The sequence below is a fragment of the Thamnophis elegans genome, chromosome 2 (assembly GCF_009769535.1).
Source record: "Thamnophis elegans isolate rThaEle1 chromosome 2, rThaEle1.pri, whole genome shotgun sequence".
NCBI classification, from domain to species: domain Eukaryota; kingdom Metazoa; phylum Chordata; class Lepidosauria; order Squamata; family Colubridae; genus Thamnophis; species Thamnophis elegans.
In genome coordinates, this window is record NC_045542.1 from 108,125,917 (window position 1) to 108,148,340 (window position 22,424).

The following is a 22,424-nucleotide window of genomic DNA, read 5'->3' on the forward strand; positions in this document are numbered from 1 at the left end:
TACAAGTGGTGGGCCATGTATGGCTCTAATTTAACATTATATCCATAACTCTACAATCAGTAAGATATTTCAGGATATTGCATGGAACAAATGAATAAGTTGGTGATATTATTGTTGAAAAGTAGGTATAATAATTTTATAAGAATTCTTTAGATAAATAGTAGAGCCAATGAGACAATGCTTCTAAATTTAGATTCATGAAAACCCAGAGAGATTTCTCACTCCAAGATCAGTGATGGTGCATGGATCTAAGAGGACAAAACTTAAGTTTAAATTCACCTCCACTCAACATTTTGATGACACTTTCAATAGCATTCGTATCTTCAGCAGTTTGAGACAGGAAAGGCTAAAGACTTGAAGGATCCAAAGCTTCTACCACTGCCTGGCCTTTGATATTGGGGCAGCTTTGGTTCATTGCTTGCATTAGGGCAGAACATTTAGAAAAATACTTGTCTTCATTTCTGTTCTCTCTGTCAGAGCTTTACATTGTTAGAGCCATCTACCAGAATGGGAAATTGCTATACCAGGATAAGAAATGCCACTGCTGCTTCTGGTTTTAAAAAGATGTAATTTATAATGATAATCAAGTGGCAAGCAAGGTTAATGCATGGTACCATGCAAATGGTTAGGCTGATGACTTAACAGCACTCCTCCCACTTCCCAAAATTGCCTTTTATTTAATTAAAGCTCTCCAGGAGGTTGACGCTTTTCTCTTGCTGAGAAAACAGCTGTATTGCAACTATGAATTCTCCAAAGGGCTAAATGTAATTGTGACTGCTGAGAATCTTTGCAGTACAATGTTAGTGGTTGTCTTTGTAGTGCTAGGAACATCTTTTTTCCATCATGATCATTGCAACCTTAAGTGAAGTATTGATATTAAAAACTGCATGTTACTCTTCCATAAGGTGGTGCTTCCCCTAACAACATTGAGAGCATTTTATTTCCTTATTTGAATTATTGTATATAGCTACTCATTTCAGATCTGTGACTCTAGGTTACACAACGTGATATTGCCTAAGGTATGTCTGCCTGTTGTAAAACAAGAACAGTTACAACTGAAGAAAATCAATAAAATATGAATCTCAGTATAAGTTTAAGCATTTCTTGTGAATTGCTTTACCTACCTGTTCTTTTTTTAAATCTTATTCATTAAACCATGTTTAAGCAGATCATGATTGACTCATTGTGCTTTCTGCACTGAATTGCTCAATGATCTCCTTGGTTTTAAATGAAGTGATTGTGGAAGGTTAGAGTCTCCACAACTTTCCACAACTATATAGAGCTGAGGTGGCGCAGTGGTTAGAGTGCAGTACTGCAGCCACTTCAGCTGACTGTTACCAGCAGTTCAGCGATTCAAATCTCACCGCCTCAAGGCTGACTCAGCCTTCCATCCTTCCGAGGTGGGTAAAATGAGGACCCAGACTGTGGGTGCAATACGCTGACTCTGTAAACCGCTTAGAGAGGGCTGAAAGCCCTATGAAGCGGTATATAAGTCTAAGTGCTATTGCTATATTTCGCGGTTTTTAGTGTTCACATTCATGAACTGGATGAGCGACATAGGCATCTTACTGTCCTAGATAATGTAGCCAACTCTTAGTTTCATAAAGCTAATGGTGACTATATAATGGTTTTAATGTTTGTAAGCCACCCAGAGATGCCTCTAGACAAGATTGAATGATACAAAAATCAAGCAATCAAGCAAGCAAACATATAGAAAAGGAAGAAAGAAATAGATATGTAGAGATGGTTCCCTGAGGATGAGCACAACTCCAAAAGCTCAGAAGGCTAAACTTCTGGTCCTGGTGATCAACTCTGATTATATCCTGCAACATAGGTATACATGTTGCTGCTCATCATTATTGTCACCAATAAATACAGATATCGTGGGGAGAAGAAAATGTGAATAGTGGAAGGCCCTCATAAGGAGGGTTTTCTTATCTCTGAAGTACAGGACTTTCCTTTGAGGGTTGTGTACAATAAGCAGAATCTGGTACTGTTTGTCTTTTGCTGTGCCCTGCAATTTGATTGATATACAATGAAACAAAACCAATCTTCTTCCTTGGAACATCTCAGCAATATTCTCCAAGGGAAATTCGGTAAAAGAAACAAAATGGAATAATAGAGGGTTGGGTATTTTGGAAAGATGCACAAAAATAGAGAAAATCTAGTAAATGTGAAAAAGTACTGCAACACTTTTTTTTTTAAATAAAGATCTTAAAATACTTTTATGTTAACATTTTCCTAATGTTAGCTTGGAAAATTAGGGACTTTTGGAGTAAAAAGGTTATTGAACATGCATTTCTATTTTTGTTACAACATGAATGAGGCTCTCCCTGGCATGTGAAGAGTTCCCTGAGTGATTAATTCTGGGTTACTTTGTTTATTTTATGACAGCTAATTGAGTGCTAGAATGTGTGAGTCATATCTGCAAAGAGCTTTCTCAAGGACAAGTCAAGGACTGAGAGGATGCTGATGTATAAAGGCAGTGGAGGTATTTAGTAGTTTCAGTGTGAAAGAGTTCTGCTTTGGAAAACAAGAAGATTGATATAGGAACTGAAATGAGCTTTGTCTATTCTGCTTTCAAAGGTGTTTAGTGTGATATTGTCCACAGATTGGTTTGGAATGTACATCGTACTGGCTGTCACAGGGCTTCACCAGAGCTGTCAATCTGGTGAGATTTGTTACTAATGGCAGGCAATTTCTCTCACTCTCTCTCCCTCCCCTTTCCCCCCAAGGGTTCTCTGCCACCTTTTATGTTGTTCCTGAATGTTTTCCAACCATTTTTAAACAGATTTCCAAGAGCCACTAGATAATAGAGAGAGGAATTGGCAAAAATTGCATTTTTCTATACTACTAATCCCTTTTATAAAATCCCTTTTATAAATATTTACACACACACACACACACACACTCACACACACACACACACACACACACACACACACACTTATATATTCGTAGATTTTCATAGGTATCGGTATGCTGGTCTTGTTGTATTCAGGTCTTTTCCCGTGTAAGATTGAGATTGTCTTGGTAACGCTCACTTGCCGAAACGTTGCCAAGCCAATCTCAATCTTACATGGGAAAAGACCCAAATTACAACAAGACCAGCATATATATATATATATATATATATATATATATATATATATATATGTGTGTGTGTGTGTGTGTGTGTGTGTGTGTGTGTGTGTGTGTGTGTGTGTACACACACACATACACACTTCAATATAGAAATTATAAAATATAGACATACTATAAAGCTTATATGGTTAATTTAGTATTTGAATTGAAGTTCCCATATCTCCTCTTGATTCCTAAACAGGGGAAAGCCCCAAATATTCCAATGGTAAATACATGCAATGGGAAATGAATATTGTATTATCTACGTGCAAATAGACATGTTTAAGACACCTTGCTTGATATGTGTGTATGAGATACAGTGCTTCTTGCAGCTATTAGTAGAACTGGATAACTGAAGCATAGCATACCAGTTGTGAGATTTAATTAAAATATAGAGATACTATAAATTCCTTATAGTGGAGATTAAGTATGCAGCCCTCCACACTTACATATGTATTATATTTCTAATAAATATTGTCACAGTTTTGTGTGGCTCAATGGTGCACAAAAATTTCAAATCTATAGAGACTATAAAATTCAATCCAGTGGAAGGAACAGTTTATAAAGCAATTTGTCTATGAATATATAACTTCTTTTGGAATTACTAGGAAATAACTGATTGTTTACAACATTTATCCTAGAGAATGTCTATCTATGTGGTCATTAAAAGTTGACATCAACATCACATAATAAAAAAGTGTGTTTATAAGATTCTCTAAATAATTCTAAAAGAATTACTGGTCTCTTCATTGTGAGGTCAAGCAAAGCCAAGCTCAGAAAACTCTACTGATTCTTCCATGACACTTTGTCAATAAATGAATAATGGTAGTTCAAGTTAAGAGTCTCCATTACTCTGTCCTTTCTTTTAGGGATGTTAATGAACAAAATACTTCATTACACCTCCCTTTTTTACATCTCATAAATATTTTGTTATTAAAACTCAATGGCAAGAGAATATTAAGACATATGAAGAAGAAATAAGAAGAGAGGACATAAACGAATGGTAGGGAATCTATCAGATATTGAACAAAATGTATTAGAAAGGTGGAAAAAGATTGTCTAGATGTAACCACTATTATGTGGCAGATCTCCGAAGAAAGATGACTGAGTTGGATAGATGGTTGTTTCTGCCTTGTTGTCTTGACAAATTTCCAAATAATAGGATAATAACACATTTTAAAACTTGTTTATTCAAACCTTAATTTCATCATATTCAATTGAGCTTTCCTTTCAGTAAGCACATTTAGAATTACACTAAAGCCAAACCAGGCTTTGTGCCAGATCCTTTGATTTAAGTAGTTCTGGATCTTAACCACATGGAATTATGACAACCAGGTAGTATTAATTAAAAGATTTATGAGCTTGAAGAAAGCTTGAAGATATTAGTATCAATAAACTGTGTCTCAACTACTTTTCAGTCAATCTTTATTGATGTCAGTTTTTGTTTTTATTTCTTTTTTTGAAATATTTTTTTTTAATTTTAATTGAACAAAAACACAAAAAAGAATCATCCTTCATTACATCTTGTAGAAAGCGTGTCGATTGGTTACAGATAACTTTTGTGCATTTCTTCCACAGTCATTACTTATAATTCATATTAGATTATATACTTTAAGTCAAAAATCTTTGTATATGTTACTATCAATGTACCACAATTCTCATTTGACTACAGTTATTTGAACATGCTTTTACCTCAAATCATTCATACTTAAAGGCACAACCACATAATGGCATTCATTAGCTATTTCAAAAAATCCTTCAATAACATTTCACCTTTATAGCATCTTTTAAGTAAAAGTCACTTAATAAAGTTTCTAAGCCTTTCCCCCCTTTTTTTCCAACTCACAGACTAAAATTTATATTCAAGTTACTTTAGCCAATACCATAGCATGTATATATTGTTAAAAAATGTCCATTAACATTTCCTTGTTGTTATTATAATTGGTTAAAAATCATTTACTATTTATGCCCCGACTCCTCTCATCAGGGCCCCCACTGTTTTTGTTTTTATTTCTAAAGGAGGCGAATTGTGTGGTGGGATTCAAAATCTTTTACTACCGGTTCTGTGGGCATGGCTTTGCGGGCTTGACTTGGCGGGCATGGCTTGGTGGGTGTGACAGGGGAAGGATACTGTAAAATCCCCATTCCCTCCCGATCAGCTGGGACTCAGGAGGCAAAGAATAGATGGAGTGGGGCCAGTCAGAGGTGGTATTTACTGGTTCTATGAACTACTCAAAATTTCCACTACTGGTTCTCCAGAACTGGTCAGAACCTGCTGAATACTACTTCTGATATATTCATATTGCAAAATAATACTACCAGTTATCATCATCTCTGTTTCCTGAGTACTGCTGTTAAACTGCACATCTCTGCCAGATCATTTTCTATTCATTATTTAATTATCTAGTGTGGCAATCTGAGATGTCTGTTTTAGGGGGCTTACCTTGCCTTATTTTCTTGCACACTAAGCAGCAGTCATTTACCATATTTGATGTTTTTAAGAAACATGGGGGGCGGGGGAATCACTTTGGTATACATATAGTACCAGAGATCGGTACTGGTAGCATGCATACTTTTTGGACAGGAAGCTTTATAGTTCTCAAGTATCTGGGGATACACGGATGATTGCACTGTGTTGCCCTAGAATAAACTTTAATTGACTTTCCATTTAAACATGTCCAAATACAGTGCAATATAAAAATTATGTTTGTTACTCCATTTTATTTAGTTGCTTATTCACAGCTTTTTACTATGTGCCTGTGAATTTTTTTTTCAGCACTATCTCTACAAAGTTAATTTGGAAGTATCATGAATATTTTGTGCAATAGATACAGTAGCATCTATGAACTCTGTTTTCATTGTAGTGGTTATAACTTAATGTTGATTTTTGTACAAATCTTTTGGAAAAATTGTTTCTGAATGCGTGGAAATGTTACGAAGCATTTCTTGTCAAACTATTAAAGAAGATGCATATTTTTCTAACTCCTACTGCAAACTATTCAGAGGTGTACAAGCACAAATATTTCCCTTTGCTGGGAAAATAATACCAAATGATGTCTTTTCAGGACAGCCACATTTCTAATTGATACTGCAATTGGAAGAGATCCATAAACATGAACAAACGTGAACATTGGACACTATCTAATAAAATGAAATTCAGTGGGGAAAAGAGTAAGGTTCTACATTTAGGCAACCAAAACGAAATGCACAGGTACAGTATAGTGGTACCTTGCTCAACAGTAGTAACTGTGAAAGGGATCTTGGAGTCCTAGTGGACAACCATTTAAATATGAGGCAGCAGTGTGCAGCAGCTGCCAAAAAAGCCAACACAGTTCTAGGCTGCATAAACAGAGGGATAGAATCAAGATCATGTGAAGTGTTAATACCACTTTATAATGCCTTGGTAAGGCCACACTTGGAATACTGCATTCAGTTTTGGTCACCACAATGTAAAAAAGATGTGGAGACTCTAGAAAGAGTGCAGAGAAGAGCAACAAAGATAATTAGGGGACTGGAGACTAAAACACGTGAAGAAAGGTTGCAGGAACTGGGTATAGAAAGAAGGACTAGGGGAGACATGATAGCAGTATTCTAATATCTCAGGGGTTGCCACAAAGAAGAGGGAGTCAAACTATTTTCAAAGGCACCTGAACAAGAAGCAATGGGTGGAAACTAATCAAGGAGAGAAGCAACTTAGAACTGAGGAGAAATTTCCTGACAGTTAGAACAATTAATAAGTGGAACAGCTTGCCTCCAGAAGTTGTGAATGCCCCAACACTGGAAGTCTTTAAGAAGATGTTGGATAGCCATTTGTCTGAAATGATATAGAGTTTCCTGCCTAGGCAGGGGGTTGGACTAGAAGACCTCCAAGGTCCTTTCCAACTCTGCTATTGTATTGTAACATCACTTACAAATCACTTTCTTAAAGTTCTTTAAAGAAGTTGTGATTACCAGCAGCTGCCCTGTATTTTCCATTTTAGAGATGCTCACACACAGAATATATCCCCTGAAATCATTTTGTTTATCTTACTCAAATATATATATCTGCAACTGTTTATAATAATGTTTCCTTGTAGGATCAACATTTTATCTCCTGATTGGTTTTTTAATGCACTGTGCAATAAACTATGCAGTAGCCAGAGGAAATGACACAGCAATTAATTATATTGAGAGATTTTGAGTTTGGACTGACTTGAACATTAGGATGAAATATAACTACTTTAAGACAGCTGAATTTCAATTTCTCTTTCAGTCTTGACATGAATGGGCTTGCATATTTCCTGGCATATTTGTAAATAGAATAGTAGTTACATATTTCTAGATATAGCATAAAAACCTTAATACATTGGATATTACATATTGCATTTCTGTTATAGAAATGCTCACTACACATCAGGGTGGCTTTGCATCTGTTTATGACTAATAGAAAACAATTGTTTCAAAAGACAGATTTTTTTCAGTCTACCTTTCTGCTTTTCTCTCTCAAAGCAATCCCTTATTATTTGAGGAAAGTTCTGGAATAGTATAGAGTAAGGCTCTGAAGACTGATTTAGTTGGCAGAATGGGAAAAAGGAAAAAAAACATCTTGTTGAAGCAGAAGCATTTTATTGATTTGATTGATTGATTTATTATATTTCTATGCCGCCCTTTTCCCCGGAGGGGACTCAGGGCGGCTTACAATCCAAGTCAAAGGGGGGGGGGTACAAATAAGGGAAGAAAAAAGCACGAAACAAAACAGTACTACAATTTAAAAGCACACAGCAATCATACCATTTGATAGGGGACAAAAGCTCATTAGCCCCAGGCCTGTCGGAACAGCCAGGTTTTAAGGGCTTTGCGGAAGGCCTGGAGGGTGGTGAGGGTTCGAGTCTCCACGGGGAGCTCGTTCCAGAGGGCCGGAGCAGCCACAGAGAAGGCCCTCCTCCAGGTGGTCGCCAATCGGCATTGGCCAGTGGATGGAATTCGGAGGAGGCCTAATCTGTGGGATCTAATCAGTCTATTGGAGGTAATTGGCAGCAGGCGGTCTCTCAAGTACCCAGGTCCAATACCATGAAGGGCTTTATAAGTGACGACTAGCGCCTTGAAGCGTATCCGAAGACCAATAGGCAGCCAGTGCAGCTCGCGGAGGATAGGTGTAACGTGGGTGTACCGAGGTGCACCCACAATCACTCGCGCGGCTGCATTCTGGACAAGCTGAAGTCTCCGAATGCTCTTCAAGGGCTGCCCCATGTAGAGCACGTTGCAGTAGTTGCAGTATTATCAATAAATGCAACCTATAATACTTTTCTTAGCTATAAAACCGTATACAGGAAATCCTGAACATATTTTTATCTATCACTTCTCTAATATAGTTGAAATTTTGTAAATTTATTTGCTAAATTAATCTCTTGTTTTGCTTCCACTTTTTGACATATTGTATAAACACAAGTTAGATTGTTTGACTGTGCTTCTTTACGATTCTCTTTGCCTAACGGAAAAGCTAGAGAAGAAATGTCTTTCTCAAATTGCGTTTGCAAATCCACAGAAGTCTCTGTGATACATTAGCTGAGAATGAGTTTGCCAAAAAAATAAAAATAAAATTGGAAATCTAATGAGCTATACATGATAAAAGCAAAAATGGTTGTATTTTAAACTGTAGTCAAAAAAATATTAACAGACTTGTCACTCACTATTAATGTTTCCTTGATCTGTAGGATTACCTGGCACTACTGCTGACCTAGATAAAAGAAGGCTAATTTTTGGGAAAAACTTTATACCTCCAAAGAAGCCAAAAACTTTCATACAGTTAGTCTGGGAAGCATTACAGGATGTGACTCTCATCATTTTGGAAATCGCAGCCATTATATCTCTTGGACTCTCATTTTATCATCCACCTGGAGAAGGAAATGAAGGTAAAACTTGTTTCTTCATTATTTATCTAATAAATATTATTTCCTTGGTTCCATAGCAGCAGGTTCTCTGTTTTTAATATCCAATTTTCTCCCTATTTCTTAGAGGTTTAATTTGATATGACTTAGATTAGTATATGTAGCTAAAATAGTTCCTCAATTTTGTATCTCTTAATTTCACATTGCATGGGGCAAATATAGATTTGAACATAATGTTGCCACCTCTGATCCGAACATCAAGAGATGCAACCGATGATGTGTATTGTGGCTGGTAGTGACTTATCAGTTGGCTCAGGAATAAAAGAAAAAAAATATCATATAACTTGATTTTTGTCTACCAAGTTCTTCTTTTTTTTGAAGCAGCTGTTGTAGGTATCAATATGCAGCAATAGATAAAAACTGCTTACGCATTATGAGTGAAACTTACAGAGCATTGATGCAGAATTGTCACCAATCTGCCTGACTGCTAGCAGATTCCAAGTCACATGCTAAGTAACCATTGATATTGACAGGGATTTTGGATCTATAACACAGGTGTCAAATTTGATTGTGTCATGTGATATCACGTGACGTATTATGACATTTTTTGCTTTTCCGGAGTTGGGATGGCCATGTCTTGTACATGATGCATCCAGCCCGTGGGATGCATCAGTGGGATGATCAGGGATTATCAGTGGAGGTCAAAGAATATATATTTATTCAATCCAAAGTTTTGAAATGGATGTGTGCCCACAAAGAACTGTTCCTTGTCTCCCTTTTTATAAGGTTTTATACTTTAGAGATTTTGCCAGTAATTATCAATGAATGGAATGTGTTAATGCAAACACACATTTCCCTATCTTAGAATGAAAATAGATGCAATTGAGCAAATGTTTATCTAGAGCAGTGTGTGTGTGTGTGTGTGTGTGTCAAATTAGATTTCTTTGAGGGCCAAATCAGCGTAGTAGTTGTCCTCTGTGGGCTGGCCAAGAGGGGAAGATGGGCAGATGGCAGATGGGATAGACACCTCCTGCAGCACCCTGCTGGCCAAAATGGGCTGACTGGGACGCATGTGCTCTCCCACTTCCCATTTTTGCTAGCAGAGGCACCGCAGGCTGGTCCTTTGATATTTCCAGGCTGGCCCCGTGGGCCAGATCTAAGCACCCTGCAGACACAATCCGTCCGGTGGGCCTTGAGTTTGACACCACTAATCTAGAGCAAGAACAGATAAGTTCTAGCAAATGCATAAGATATATGTCACCTTTTACCTGGGCTTTACTATGTGATGTCTATTTTTTTCAAACGGAGAAACTATTTATTACTACTTACTGTATACAATATTTCTTTAAATTCAAACTTATGGTAAACATGAAAGAAAAAGATTCTTCATCAGGAATTTCAGGAACTATAGTGATGACTGAAAAATGCAGTTTGTCACAAAATGAAAAATTATCTCAATTTTTAAAAATCAAAAGAACTTAACATGACTTTCAGGCTTCCATTGCACATTACAGAATCATAAAGGTACCAATTAGATCAGTGGTGGGTTTCTGCCGGTTCGCACCGGATCAGGAGAACCGGATGGTGAAATGGACCCGGAAGTAACTTCCGGAATGCCTGCCCCGGCCCTGCGCTCCACGCTCACCCCCGCCCACTGGAGAGGTCCAGTGGCACAATCCACTAGACAGCAGAGGCAAGCTCAGGAGTTTTCTCCTGGATTCCCTCTGTCTTGCCTCCTCCGATCTCCCAAAGTTCTTTCCCCAGCATGTGATAGCTTTCCACTGGATTCCCCTCTGTCTTGCCTCCACTGATCTCTCAAAGTTCTTTCCCCAATGTGTGATAGCTTTCTACTGGATTCCTCTCTGTCTTACCTTCTCCGATCTCCCTAACTTTGGACCTTAATCCTCCAGTTGTCTATTTTTGGGAGGTTTCCCCCCTCTCCCCCTTTCATAGGAGTTCCAAAAGTTTTTTGCTACATGGCTTGGGGGTGGTGGGCATGTGACTAAGTGTGCATGAGTGATGTCAAGTTGGCCATACCTGCCCGGTCACATGACTGCCAAGCCATGCCCACAAAATAGACCACACCCACAGGATAGGTTCTAAAAAATTTTGAAACCTACCATTGATTTAGATGTTGATCCAACCCTTTGATTAGTGCAGAAATACACTACCATTGCCTCTTTCAGTAATTGGTTCTGTTATCAAGCTATTTTGACCCACTTTTTCTCTTTCCTAAAAGGATTGGCCCTGTTAAAACACACATACTTGGTCCTCTCTTGAGACTTATTCGTTCTTTGTGAGTATCCCTTACAAGTCTTTCCCCCAGATTCCTGCCTACAGAGTTCAAATTTCAAAAGCAACATCTGTGCGTCTCTCTATTTCTGCTTTTATGCTACTTGGGTACATGTCTGTAACTTCTAATTGGCTATTTTCCAGTGTAATTCTTAAATCATGCCCTGAATCAGTAAAGGTTTTGTGAAATGCCACAAAGCTATGCAACTCCCTTCTGATTTAAGGACATCCCTCCTAGATAACAGTACATCACAGAAGTGAGTTCACCCCTCACATTTTGTAAATATTTAAGTATATCTTTCGATGTGACAACACTGAAGTAATGACACTTGGCTACAATATAAAGTAGTGAGTATACAGCTTGTATAATAGTGTAAATGTTCTGTACCCTCAAAATAATACAACATTACATTGTGTTGCGTTATTTTGAAGGGACAGCATATTTACACTGTTATACAAGCTGTATTCTCACTACTTTACATTGTAGCCAAGTGTCATTACTTCAGTGTTGTCACATGGAAAGATATACTTGAATATTTACAAAATATGAGGGTGTGTACTCACTTCTGTGATATACGTGTACGTAACAGAACAAAACCAGGACATGGTGTTTGCATGTGACATCTGCCTTGTGTTTGCATGTGACAGAACTATGGTGCTATTTAGAAAGGAAAGGATCAGGATCTTTTCAAGTTTCTTTGTGCTGCATTAGGTTTGTGTGTCTTGAGGTAAATGTAGCATTGTTTCCTGAGCAGGTCATCCTGGCCTCTGTTGTGCTTGGCAAGTTCTGTAATGTGTTTTAACCATGAAAAGGTAACTCAACATTTGTGGCATTGTTTTTGTAAGCCAGGTTACAAGAGGAACTTGTGCTTATTACTAGAATAACACCACATCTCTACCAATGCATTTTAAATGCATTTTAATTTAATGCCAGTAAATTTGATAAATAAATAAAAAATGAATAAATAAATTTGTCAGATGTTAATATTTTGGCTACTAAGCTCCTACTGGGACTTTCTAAAAGAAAAAGGTTACGACGTGTAAGAGAATTAAGCACATCTGTAAATAATCATTTGTAATGTTCCTTTTAGATTGATAGATAGCATTGTGTACTTTACTGAAAAGGTTTTACTAATTGATAGATTGTTGTATGTATGATCATGGTTTTATATCTATATCTATATCTATATCTATATCTATATCTATATCTATATCTATATCTATATCTATATCTATATCTATATCTATATCATATCTATATCTATATCTATATCATATCTATATCTATATCTATATCTATATCTATATCTATATCTAATCTATATCTATATCTATATCTATATCTATATCTATATCTATATCTATATCTATATCTATATCTATATCTATATCTATATCTATATCAATCTATCTATCTATCTATCTATCTATCTATCTATCTATCTATCTATCTATCTATCTATCTATATACACACACATATACATATACATACATACATATGATTATTATATATAATCCATTATCACATATATAAATTGTTTATAGTAGTACAAAATATATTTTGGAAAGGAAAGCTACATTAATAAGGCAATCATGTATTAAAATGGGCAAATTAAGATAACCCCATGCCATATATTCAAGGACCAGGAAGAAAAATGCAAGAGTGGTGAAATAAGTAAAACTTAAATAAATACAGCATTATACTTGCAAGATTCATTTAGAAATCAATTTCAGTGGGATTTTGAGTAAACATTTTGGCCTCATTATTTTAACACTGGCAATGAATGCTTCAGCTGATACTGAGAACATATTTTCTTCAGGATCTTCCTCCATTTCCACATCATATATAATAATGGACATGGTGACTAGATTTATATTTTATTACTAAAATGTAGCAGTTACTATTAAGTTTAGGGAAGTTTTATCATTGAATCTGAAATTAAAGAAAAAGGAGTCACGTAATTTGTTAACAGCAACAGTCCCATATTTTGCAGGACCCTGGATTTGCAAATCTACTGGTCTCCTATTTTTAAGACTCAAATTATAAAGTAAGAATGCTTTGAATATTAGTTATGAAAACATTTTGGTTGGGTTCCATCAACCTGAACAGCTTTGCTCTCATGATGGAGCATGATGTCTGTTTCCTATTACTGTAGAAAATATTTTAAAAGTGTGACAGTTCATGTTCTGGGAAATGTGGAAAAATAACACTTAGCACTTTAGAACTTTAGTGCTTTTTCCACACTCATTAATAAATTATTCCACTCAAAATATTTTAAAGCATTTCCTCATGAATATTTGGTTTGATTTTGACAACATATTTTCAGAATGCTTATAATGGGAAAAATACATTGCACTAAAAATGTTTGTTTTGTTTTCCATTGAAACTCAAGCATTTTATAAGTAATATTTCCACTTTGCCTATTCCAAGTTGAAATTAACAAAAAATGTCTAAAAATGGGAAAAAATAAATAAAGTAATTATGCTTAGTAAGCTAATATGTTTACTGAGAAGTAACTTCTATTGCATTCAGTTGGGTTGAATAGATCCAAGATTGAAGGCTAAATATTTTGTGCTTAATCTGAAAGAACTGTGGTTGCAAATATAATAATGCAATCTTATGCATCCCTGCGTAAGAAATCAATCCTACTTTATTAAATGAATATCCTATGGGAATAAACCACTTACATAGGAATAAATGAATTTGATTGGGTTTCCTTCTTAGTAGATGCTTGTGGAATGGCATTTTAAACAATCTATAGGATCAATCTTTTAAAAGCGTACATTTAAAAGTGTAAAAAAGGAAAATAAAATAGTTTTGCAGATATATCTAGCTAAAATAGCTAGCTTGATTTATATACATGAAAAAGATCTCCTCCACACTCTGTGGAATTAATAAAGTGAATTGTCTGAATGGGATTATTATGCGACAGAAAGAACAGTTAACACTGGATGAAGCCATAGGTGGGAAAATCAAATGATTCACCAAAACGAGGACAGCCACAAGATTGGCACATATAAATATGAAAGCATGTAGAACCTCATAAATGCACACTGCATTCAGATGTGCATTTGATTAGTCACTGACCATCTGTCATTCTATTCCACTGTCATATTCAACGCTTCTGATATTCTGTATGCCTCTCTTCCTTGTATCTGTCTGAAAGTCTGTCTATTAATTGCAGGTAGGCATTTATTTAAGATATTTCCCCGCCCTCCATCCCCAACAAGATTTTTATTTTTTTGCACTCACCTGGTTGTTAGCATTCTGTCTGAAAGTTGTTCAGGCCATTTGGAGATTTACCTGGGCCCTCTGGATCATCTGAATAGTGCAAATAGGTGTGAAATCTTTTTGGAATTGCTGAAATTGTGTTGTAAACAGTATAGTCAACCTGTTTATTGTGTTATAAACAGCATTGTAAACCTGTTTACTGTGTTATAAACAGCACTGTAAACCTGTTTACTGCGTTGTAAGCAGCACTATAAATCTGTTTATAATGGAGTCCTTTCATCAATTCCAAAAGATTTCATACCCATTTGCACTACTCAGGTGACCCTAAGGGCACAGATAAATCTGAAAGTGGCTGCAGCCACTTTCAGAAAGAATGTTAATGACTAGATGACTGCAAGGAATATAAATCTTTCCATTACCCACCATTCGGTCAGAACTGGGGAAGCTTCTTGGATAAGAAACAAAATGAATTCAAGGAAAAACAAAGAAAGTCCAGTTGCCTCTTGAAAAAGTATCTTTGAGAGTGGAAAGGATAAACCTTAATTTTATACTCTTTTTTTAATCTGGCTTGGAGTACATAGCATTTTACATTTAAAACAATGTAAAACATGCTTTGAAATATGATTCATAATAAATGTTCAGATATTGAGCACAGCTTTTCTGTTCTTAATTAGAAGTACATGAAAAAAGTGATGCTGTTTTAATGGGTAGGTTCATTAAACTTAATTTACATATTTTTGCAGGTTCCTATGGAAGAATGAAAAAAGAACCTCCTTTACAAAAGGCAGAGAGGAATTAGGCTAGTGCTTATGTGAGATCTGAAGCACTTCTTCTGAAACATTTTTGAAGTGCACATAGCCATAACAGATAGCAAATATGTTGTAATATGTAGATCAGAGGTAACTTATTTATACTGTATCCATTTAGCAGCCATTAAAGTGCCATTGAACAGCACTCTGTACACATGGATATTTCAGTTAGAAATCCAGTGTTACTTAGTGAAAAATTTCAGAAGTCCTGTAGGCTGAGAAATAGATGTTATTTTCTTGTTAACATCAATTTCAAATTGTAATTTACAACATAATGCATTTCAGTCCAGCTTTTTTTCCCTTGCAAATAAAACATTAGGCCAGCATTTTTCAGTTCCCATATTGGTGCCTGAATTAATGTCAATAAAATTTTGAAAAAAGAATTGCAGTAGTTATTTTAATAATGTGAGTCCTCCCACCCATCTGCAGATGGCCCAGTAAGCCTTAGTCATTATGTGCAAAAAACATGTGTTTCCTTGTTCTACTGAATCTTCATATATCAGTTAAAGGCCGCATTATATATTAATGACTGCCCCCATGGGTATTAATGCAAAGACTTTTGGATCAACATAAACGTCAACTTCTGAAACAAAAGCATAAGTATTAACTTTGGGATGAGGTAGGGTGGGAATCACATCATGTATCTTTGAAAGATAAATGTTGATCAACTTAATCAATTGATTGTACTATCAACATATTAAAGTCAGATCAGGGGTGGGTTTCAACCGTTTCGCGGCAGTCCCTGCGAACCGGTTGGTCGGCGAACCTGGAAGTAAGTAACTTCCGGGAACGGCGAAGGACCCACCCGCCCGCCCGCGCTCCTTACCCGGTTTTGACGAGTTCTGCGCTTCCACGCATGCGCAGGACGCATACAGCGCCTGCGCGATCCTCCAGGAGCAACTGGAGCATCGCACAGATGCTAGTACGCATGCATGCACCACGCGCGTGCATGAGGATGCCACCGGCCCCATTCCAACCGAACCGGTTGGAACGGGGCGAGAAACCCACCCCTGAGTCATATATATTAATAAACGTAGAAGGATATAATTTATCCCAATACATTGTTGAAGTCATGCTATTTTAATTGTAAATATGACAGACCATCCTGAAACAGTTGATTATGTAGATCAGTGATAGTCAACCTGGTCCCTACCGCCCACTAGTGGGCATTCCAGCTTTCATGGTGGGCGGTAGGGGTTTGCTGTAACTCTGCTTTATAAATTTTATAAAGTAAAGTTACTTCCCTACTTTATAAATCACTATTACTGTGGAACCGGTGGGCAGTTAGAAAATTTTACTACTAACAGAGATACAAAAGTGTGTGGTAGGTACAAAAAGGTTGACTACCCCTGATGTGGATCCTGAAATAATTAAGATTTTCTAACAAAATCTTATACTGTATCTTTGCAGTATGAATTTCTCTTGGCATGATATCCAATGGTTAATAGAAAAATGAAGTGGTGCGAATGATGATGATAAGTATAAATCATGTCCTCCTTCTATCTCAGTTTTTTAACTGGTTGAGGGATGCAGATATTCTACTTGAAATCATCTGCTTAATGTCACCCCTGTGTTTTTATTATGGAAGAAAGGAAATTATCAGATACCTGCCCATTTTCTTACCTGTAATCCAATATACAGTATATGCAGGAATGTTTCCCACAACATTCAATGGGCGTTACTTTTACGTCGATGTTGCACTATGAATTTCTTGTTCAAGTTCAGAAACCTGTTGACTGCTGAAGTCTGAAACCGGGATTATTTTTATGCAGCTCATGATAATGAAGAATAGTTGGTTTCTGGTCACTGTGCAAATTGGAGAAGTAGTGCCTCCACAATGATATAGCTATTTCTGTGGAATATATCCAATAAAGAAGGCCAGCAGTTTACTGACCTTCCTTTGAGCCCAGCTGAGTGGGAGTTGAGCTGGATTTCCATTCAGTTCTTAACTGTGCTGAAGGGGAAAATTAGTAGAAGGGTCACCTTGATTCTCCCTCTTCACTGAGTGTCTGCCTTTGATGCTGCGACTGCTACTGCTCAGATATCGCAGCAGTCCCACAAACTGCATTGAACCCCAGAACGTTTGAAGTGAGGGACTTTAATGATATTCTGTGCCTTTCCTCATGGATGTGGATGTGGGTTCTTTTGTCAAGCTAGAATAATGGAAGTATGATATTTAAGAGCATTTCTGCAATAGCATTTTACCATTCTTTTTTAAGGTTATGGAATTCAAATTTTAATGGCTTAGTTTAACTGTTTTCTTGAGTGAGAACTAATACATCAAGTGGTGTAAGAATGTGTTGAAAGGTCAATATTATTTCCTACATATTTTCCTTTGTAATCTCTGAGCCAAACATGATACTAGGAAACTAGAAGATTGAGCACTGTTGTTTGTTGGCATGCCTCAGCATCTTTGTTCGTATAATCATGTAATTTGCAATAACCGAATTGGTCATTTAACGAGAAAAATGCAAAACTAAATACTAAATGCTAAATACTAAATAGAATAGTAAGTTTATATAATGCACTGATGTTGATAAGGAAGCTTATATCTGTATTAGAAAACTATTCAGTATATTTCAGATATCATTTTCTATACATTTTTATTTATTTGGTCTTTCTGGATTTCAGAGCTATGATAAAGCTTTCTGATTTGCCCCAGAGCATATAAAGGACCATTAGTGTCATCAGTTTCCCCACACAGACCACCCAATTATTTAATTACAAATGAGAAGTTAGTTACTGGTGGAGCACAGGTAGTGGTCAGGGGTGGGTTTCAATTTTTTTTATTATCTATTCTGTGGCGGGGCCTATTTTGTGGGCATGGCTTAGCGGTCATGTGACTGGGTGGGTATGGCCAACTTGATGTCACTCACCAGGAGATTGAGTAAAATGTGGTGAAGCTCATTTAACAACTCTCTTGCTTAGCAACCAAAATTTTGAGCTCAATTGTCAAGGACTATCTCTGCCTTCTTCTGAATGGCAGCCTTGTCCTAGTAAACTCCTTCTTTCTGGCAATTTTCCTCTCTGTTAGAGGCACCAAAATAATCCAGACAGTGTAAGGTTTCCTGCTGCAGCAGAAGATTGGACTAGAGACCTCTGATTCGCCTTCTAAATTGTTGTGTTGTCTTTCTTTCTTTCTTTCCCATATTGCACAAACCCCAACACTTCAAAAACATAGAACCATATAAGAATCCTACCTTTTATCCAGTTTGCTGTTCAGTTGAGTTGTTCAGAAACAAACTGAATGTCACTTTGCAAACTTCCTTTTGAGCAGTTTTTCAAATTAAATCAGGTTGCAATTTAAAGTTTGCAGCATTAAGACTTGAGGACTTCAACTCCCAGAATTCCACAGCCAGGCATGCTCAGTTCCGATTTAAAGCAATAGCATTTTTTTCTACTTTGCTGTATCCCGGTTAAAAAGTGAGATTCCTTTTTTCTTTTTCTTTTTTTCTTTGTCCCTTCCCTTCTTTCCTCCCTCTCCCCCCACTCTCTCTTTTAGTTTTTAAAACCTCTTTTTCCTTGCCTAAACCAGCAGGGAAAAAGGGCTTTTAAAAAAAAGCTTTTGACGGAGGTTTGGGGGCGTCGCCAAGCCACCATTACTACCAGTCCGGTCCGGTACACCAGATTTTCACTACCTCTTCTGGTGTACCTGACAGGACCGGGAGGAACCCCCTCTGGTACTGGTGGTCAGTACCTGCAAGGTACTGCCATAACATTACATCAGTTTCCTACACAGCAGAAATTATGAAGCTCTGTAGACTGAACATACTGTAAGTGTCAGAGGATGCTCAAAAGGAAACCCCCTTCTTCAGCGTCTCTGAATTCAAATACTGTTTTGTAAGATTCTATGCTTATAGAAATTAAATGTGTATCTGGGGAGACTGAAGGGAAAGCAGATAAAAGCAGTATTTCCAGTCAGAGGCAAACAGGGTTATTATAGCCTAAGGTGACAAATACATTTTGATAGATGCATAAGGAAGACAAGACTTAATGGAAAAGTAAAACATAGGCAAAGGCAGATAATATTAATGAACAGTATCATAGGCATGCGTGTGTACACACACATATGCACATTTCCTTCCTCCCTCCCTCCCTCACATAAAGAGAAAGAGAATATATTTAAAATCTTGTAAATGCCTTATCTCAAAAGATTTTTCTTCTCTTTCTTATCGAATTTTGTGTTGTTTTTATTTTCTTTCTTTTTTTCAAATATTTTTTAAATATACTATATGTGTGTGTTATTATAGTATTTTTATTGCTTGGGATATTGCACCTGTTGCCTGAAATGTGTACTGATGTCCACTGTAGGGAGAGCCAAGGGATCGTAGCAAGCGTAATCATTTGGTGTTGGGAAGATAGGTGCATCACTCCTCATATTACCCCTACCTTTAATCAAACAGTCTCCCTGAATTATCGTTTGGCCAAGAATTTTCCAACATACAATAGGCACAGACTTGGAAGAAGACTTGAAAAAATAGTAAGAGCAATTGGTGCTTGAATAGAATCAGAATTGCATAAGTAGTTCCTTTGCATTTAAAAGTAATTTGAGGTCAGCAGTTAAGTACAAAGCGTGTCTTTAATTCTATGTAATAGCAATCCACCTTTTGAATCCAAATTCTTACTGCAGAAGAATTTGCATATATTGGTATAAAATAAAATATTATTTTACATGTATATGTAATGCTTTTTGAAAGAACTAAAACATAATATATGGGTGGAATTGGAGCCTCAGTAAAATCAACGCTGGTTGGAACACTTGTTGGATTTTGCCCTCTCTGTCCTATCTTGGATACCATCACCAAAGTAGAGTCATCAGGTTTAGTTCTCATTTCCTCCATTCCTGGCCAATCTGTGGATATGAGTCAGTAACATTGAGAATTAGGGTATTGTTTACTCATAGCTTCTTCCGTTCAATGCCAGGGAATACTCTTTGATCTGTTCCTTACTTGTGTCTCCTGATGTCAGACCTCCAACTTTAATATATAAGGATAATTTTTCAACAGTTGCTGGAATAAAGTATCCAAGGTTCTCTATCTCTGAAGCCCAGCCTCTCTGAAGCCCAGCCTCTTGGACAGCAAAATTTCAGATAGTGTATTATTTTGATATCTTTGAGCAGTGTTGACTCCTGACAGTGGCCTGAAGTAGTCCTTGCAATTTTCTTGGCAAGATTTTCAGAAATGATTTGCCCTTGCCTTCTTCCTAGGGCTGAGAGACAATGACTAGTGCCTGAAGTGGGTTTGTGCCTAAAATGCAGTGGTGGGATTCAATATTTTTTACTACTGGGAGTGGGAGTGGTTTGGTGAGTGTGGCTTGGTGGGCATGGCAGGGGAAAGATACTGTAAAATCTCCATTCCCTCTTCACTCCACTGGAAGGTTACTGCAAAATCCCCATTTTTTCCCAATCAGCTAGGACTCGGTAGGCAGAGAATAGATAGGGTGGAGCCAGTCAGAGGTGGCATTTACTGGTTCTCTAAACTACTCAAAATTTCCACTACCGGTTCTCCAGAACTGGTCAGGACCTGCTGAATACCACTCTGTTAAAGTGGCACTAGAACCTACGGTCTAATTTTTAGGCTAACTACACCAAACTGACTCTCAAACACTACTGTGTTACATATTAGAATGTATATGATGAAATCTAATAATTAGATTTATTTAATAATCCATTTGCAGAAATGTAACTGTTCTTTCTTAGTTTCTCTAAAATGCTATCTTAGATCCCATAGTGTTAACTGTAAGTGTGACATTATATTATCAGAATCTGCAATATTAAAAATTAAAATTCTACAGTTTTTATAATTTTCATAATTTTCAGATGATGTTTTCATAATTTTCAAGTAATGTCTTATTTTTGGCTGTTGTTCTCCAGCGTGTGCCACCGCTGCAGGAGGAGGTGAAGATGAAGGTGAGGCAGAAGCTGGTTGGATTGAAGGGGCTGCCATTCTGCTCTCGGTTATATGTGTGGTGCTGGTTACAGCCTTTAATGACTGGAGCAAAGAGAAGCAGTTCCGTGGACTTCAGAGTCGTATTGAACAAGAACAAAAGTTTACCGTAGTCCGAGGTGGACATGTAATTCAGATTCCTGTAGCAGAGATTGTAGTTGGTGACATTGCACAAGTCAAATATGGTATGTTTTTTTGTATACTTTCTAGAAAGTTTATGTCTGAATTCCTAGGAATTTTTTATAACCTATTAAATAGTAGCAAGAAAATAGTTGCTAATAAACTTAAGGCCGATTCCTTATAATACACAGCAAAAAATGTAATATAACATACAATCAATTATTTAAAAAATGTTAAATTTGTTTTTCAGTTTTAAGGAGTAACATAATATTATATTTAGTGATCAAAGAACTAGCTCAAGTTGATAGATAAAATCACTGGTTGGTACCATGTAATTGAGGAGCAATAATGGTATTGGGAAATCAGTTAGTGAAAATCAACTGAAGAATAATTTGAGGAAGAATAGATAGGGATGCACCCCAAAATATTAAGAGGTGCTTAATGAAGACAAAAAAGAGCAATATTTCTTCATACCTTGAAATGTTGTGGTTGCAGAATAGCATCCATCCTTAATAAAGAAATTGAATATATTTCTGATAATAATAATAAACATCCCAATGTCAAGAACACCATTTCTATCTATCTCAGTGGAAAAAAATGGCATGCTTAATCTTTTCTATATATTTGGATTGGCTTGCTGTAACATGAGCCCAATATTATTTTTATCCATGACATGAACCAAAATTCAGCTTTGGTCCAGCACATAGTCAGTGGAATTGTACTGTTAAGATGAGAACACATTGCAACCTGATATTTTAATTCCTTAATTGCTTATTAAGGAAATTTGAGGTGACATTTTAAAGAGAAAGTCAGGCAGGCAAGTTGGGAAAAACAACCTAAAACATATGGAGCAATTATAGTGGCTGTAGTTTACAAAAGACATATCTAAATATTGTATTTCTATCTCTGCTTGTATCAATTTATAATTTGAAATATCAAGTTTAGTTTACAAAAGTTATATCTATATATCTTTATCTCTATAGCGATAGCATTTTTTTGTACAATTGTCCTGTTTCATATTAATTAAGAATTGTT

At 36.6% G+C, this 22,424-nt stretch overlaps 1 protein-coding gene across 1 annotated transcript in view; it reads left to right on the forward strand.

Moving 5' to 3' along the window:
- Window positions 1-22,424, forward strand: part of ATP2B2 (ATPase plasma membrane Ca2+ transporting 2) — a 275,746-nt gene that overhangs the window by 173,212 nt on the left and 80,110 nt on the right. The window contains exons 3-4 of the mRNA XM_032212393.1: window positions 8,817-9,014; window positions 21,197-21,454. Coding sequence (XP_032068284.1) covers window positions 8,817-9,014; window positions 21,197-21,454 — 456 coding nt within the window. The remainder of the gene's footprint in view (window positions 1-8,816; window positions 9,015-21,196; window positions 21,455-22,424) is intronic.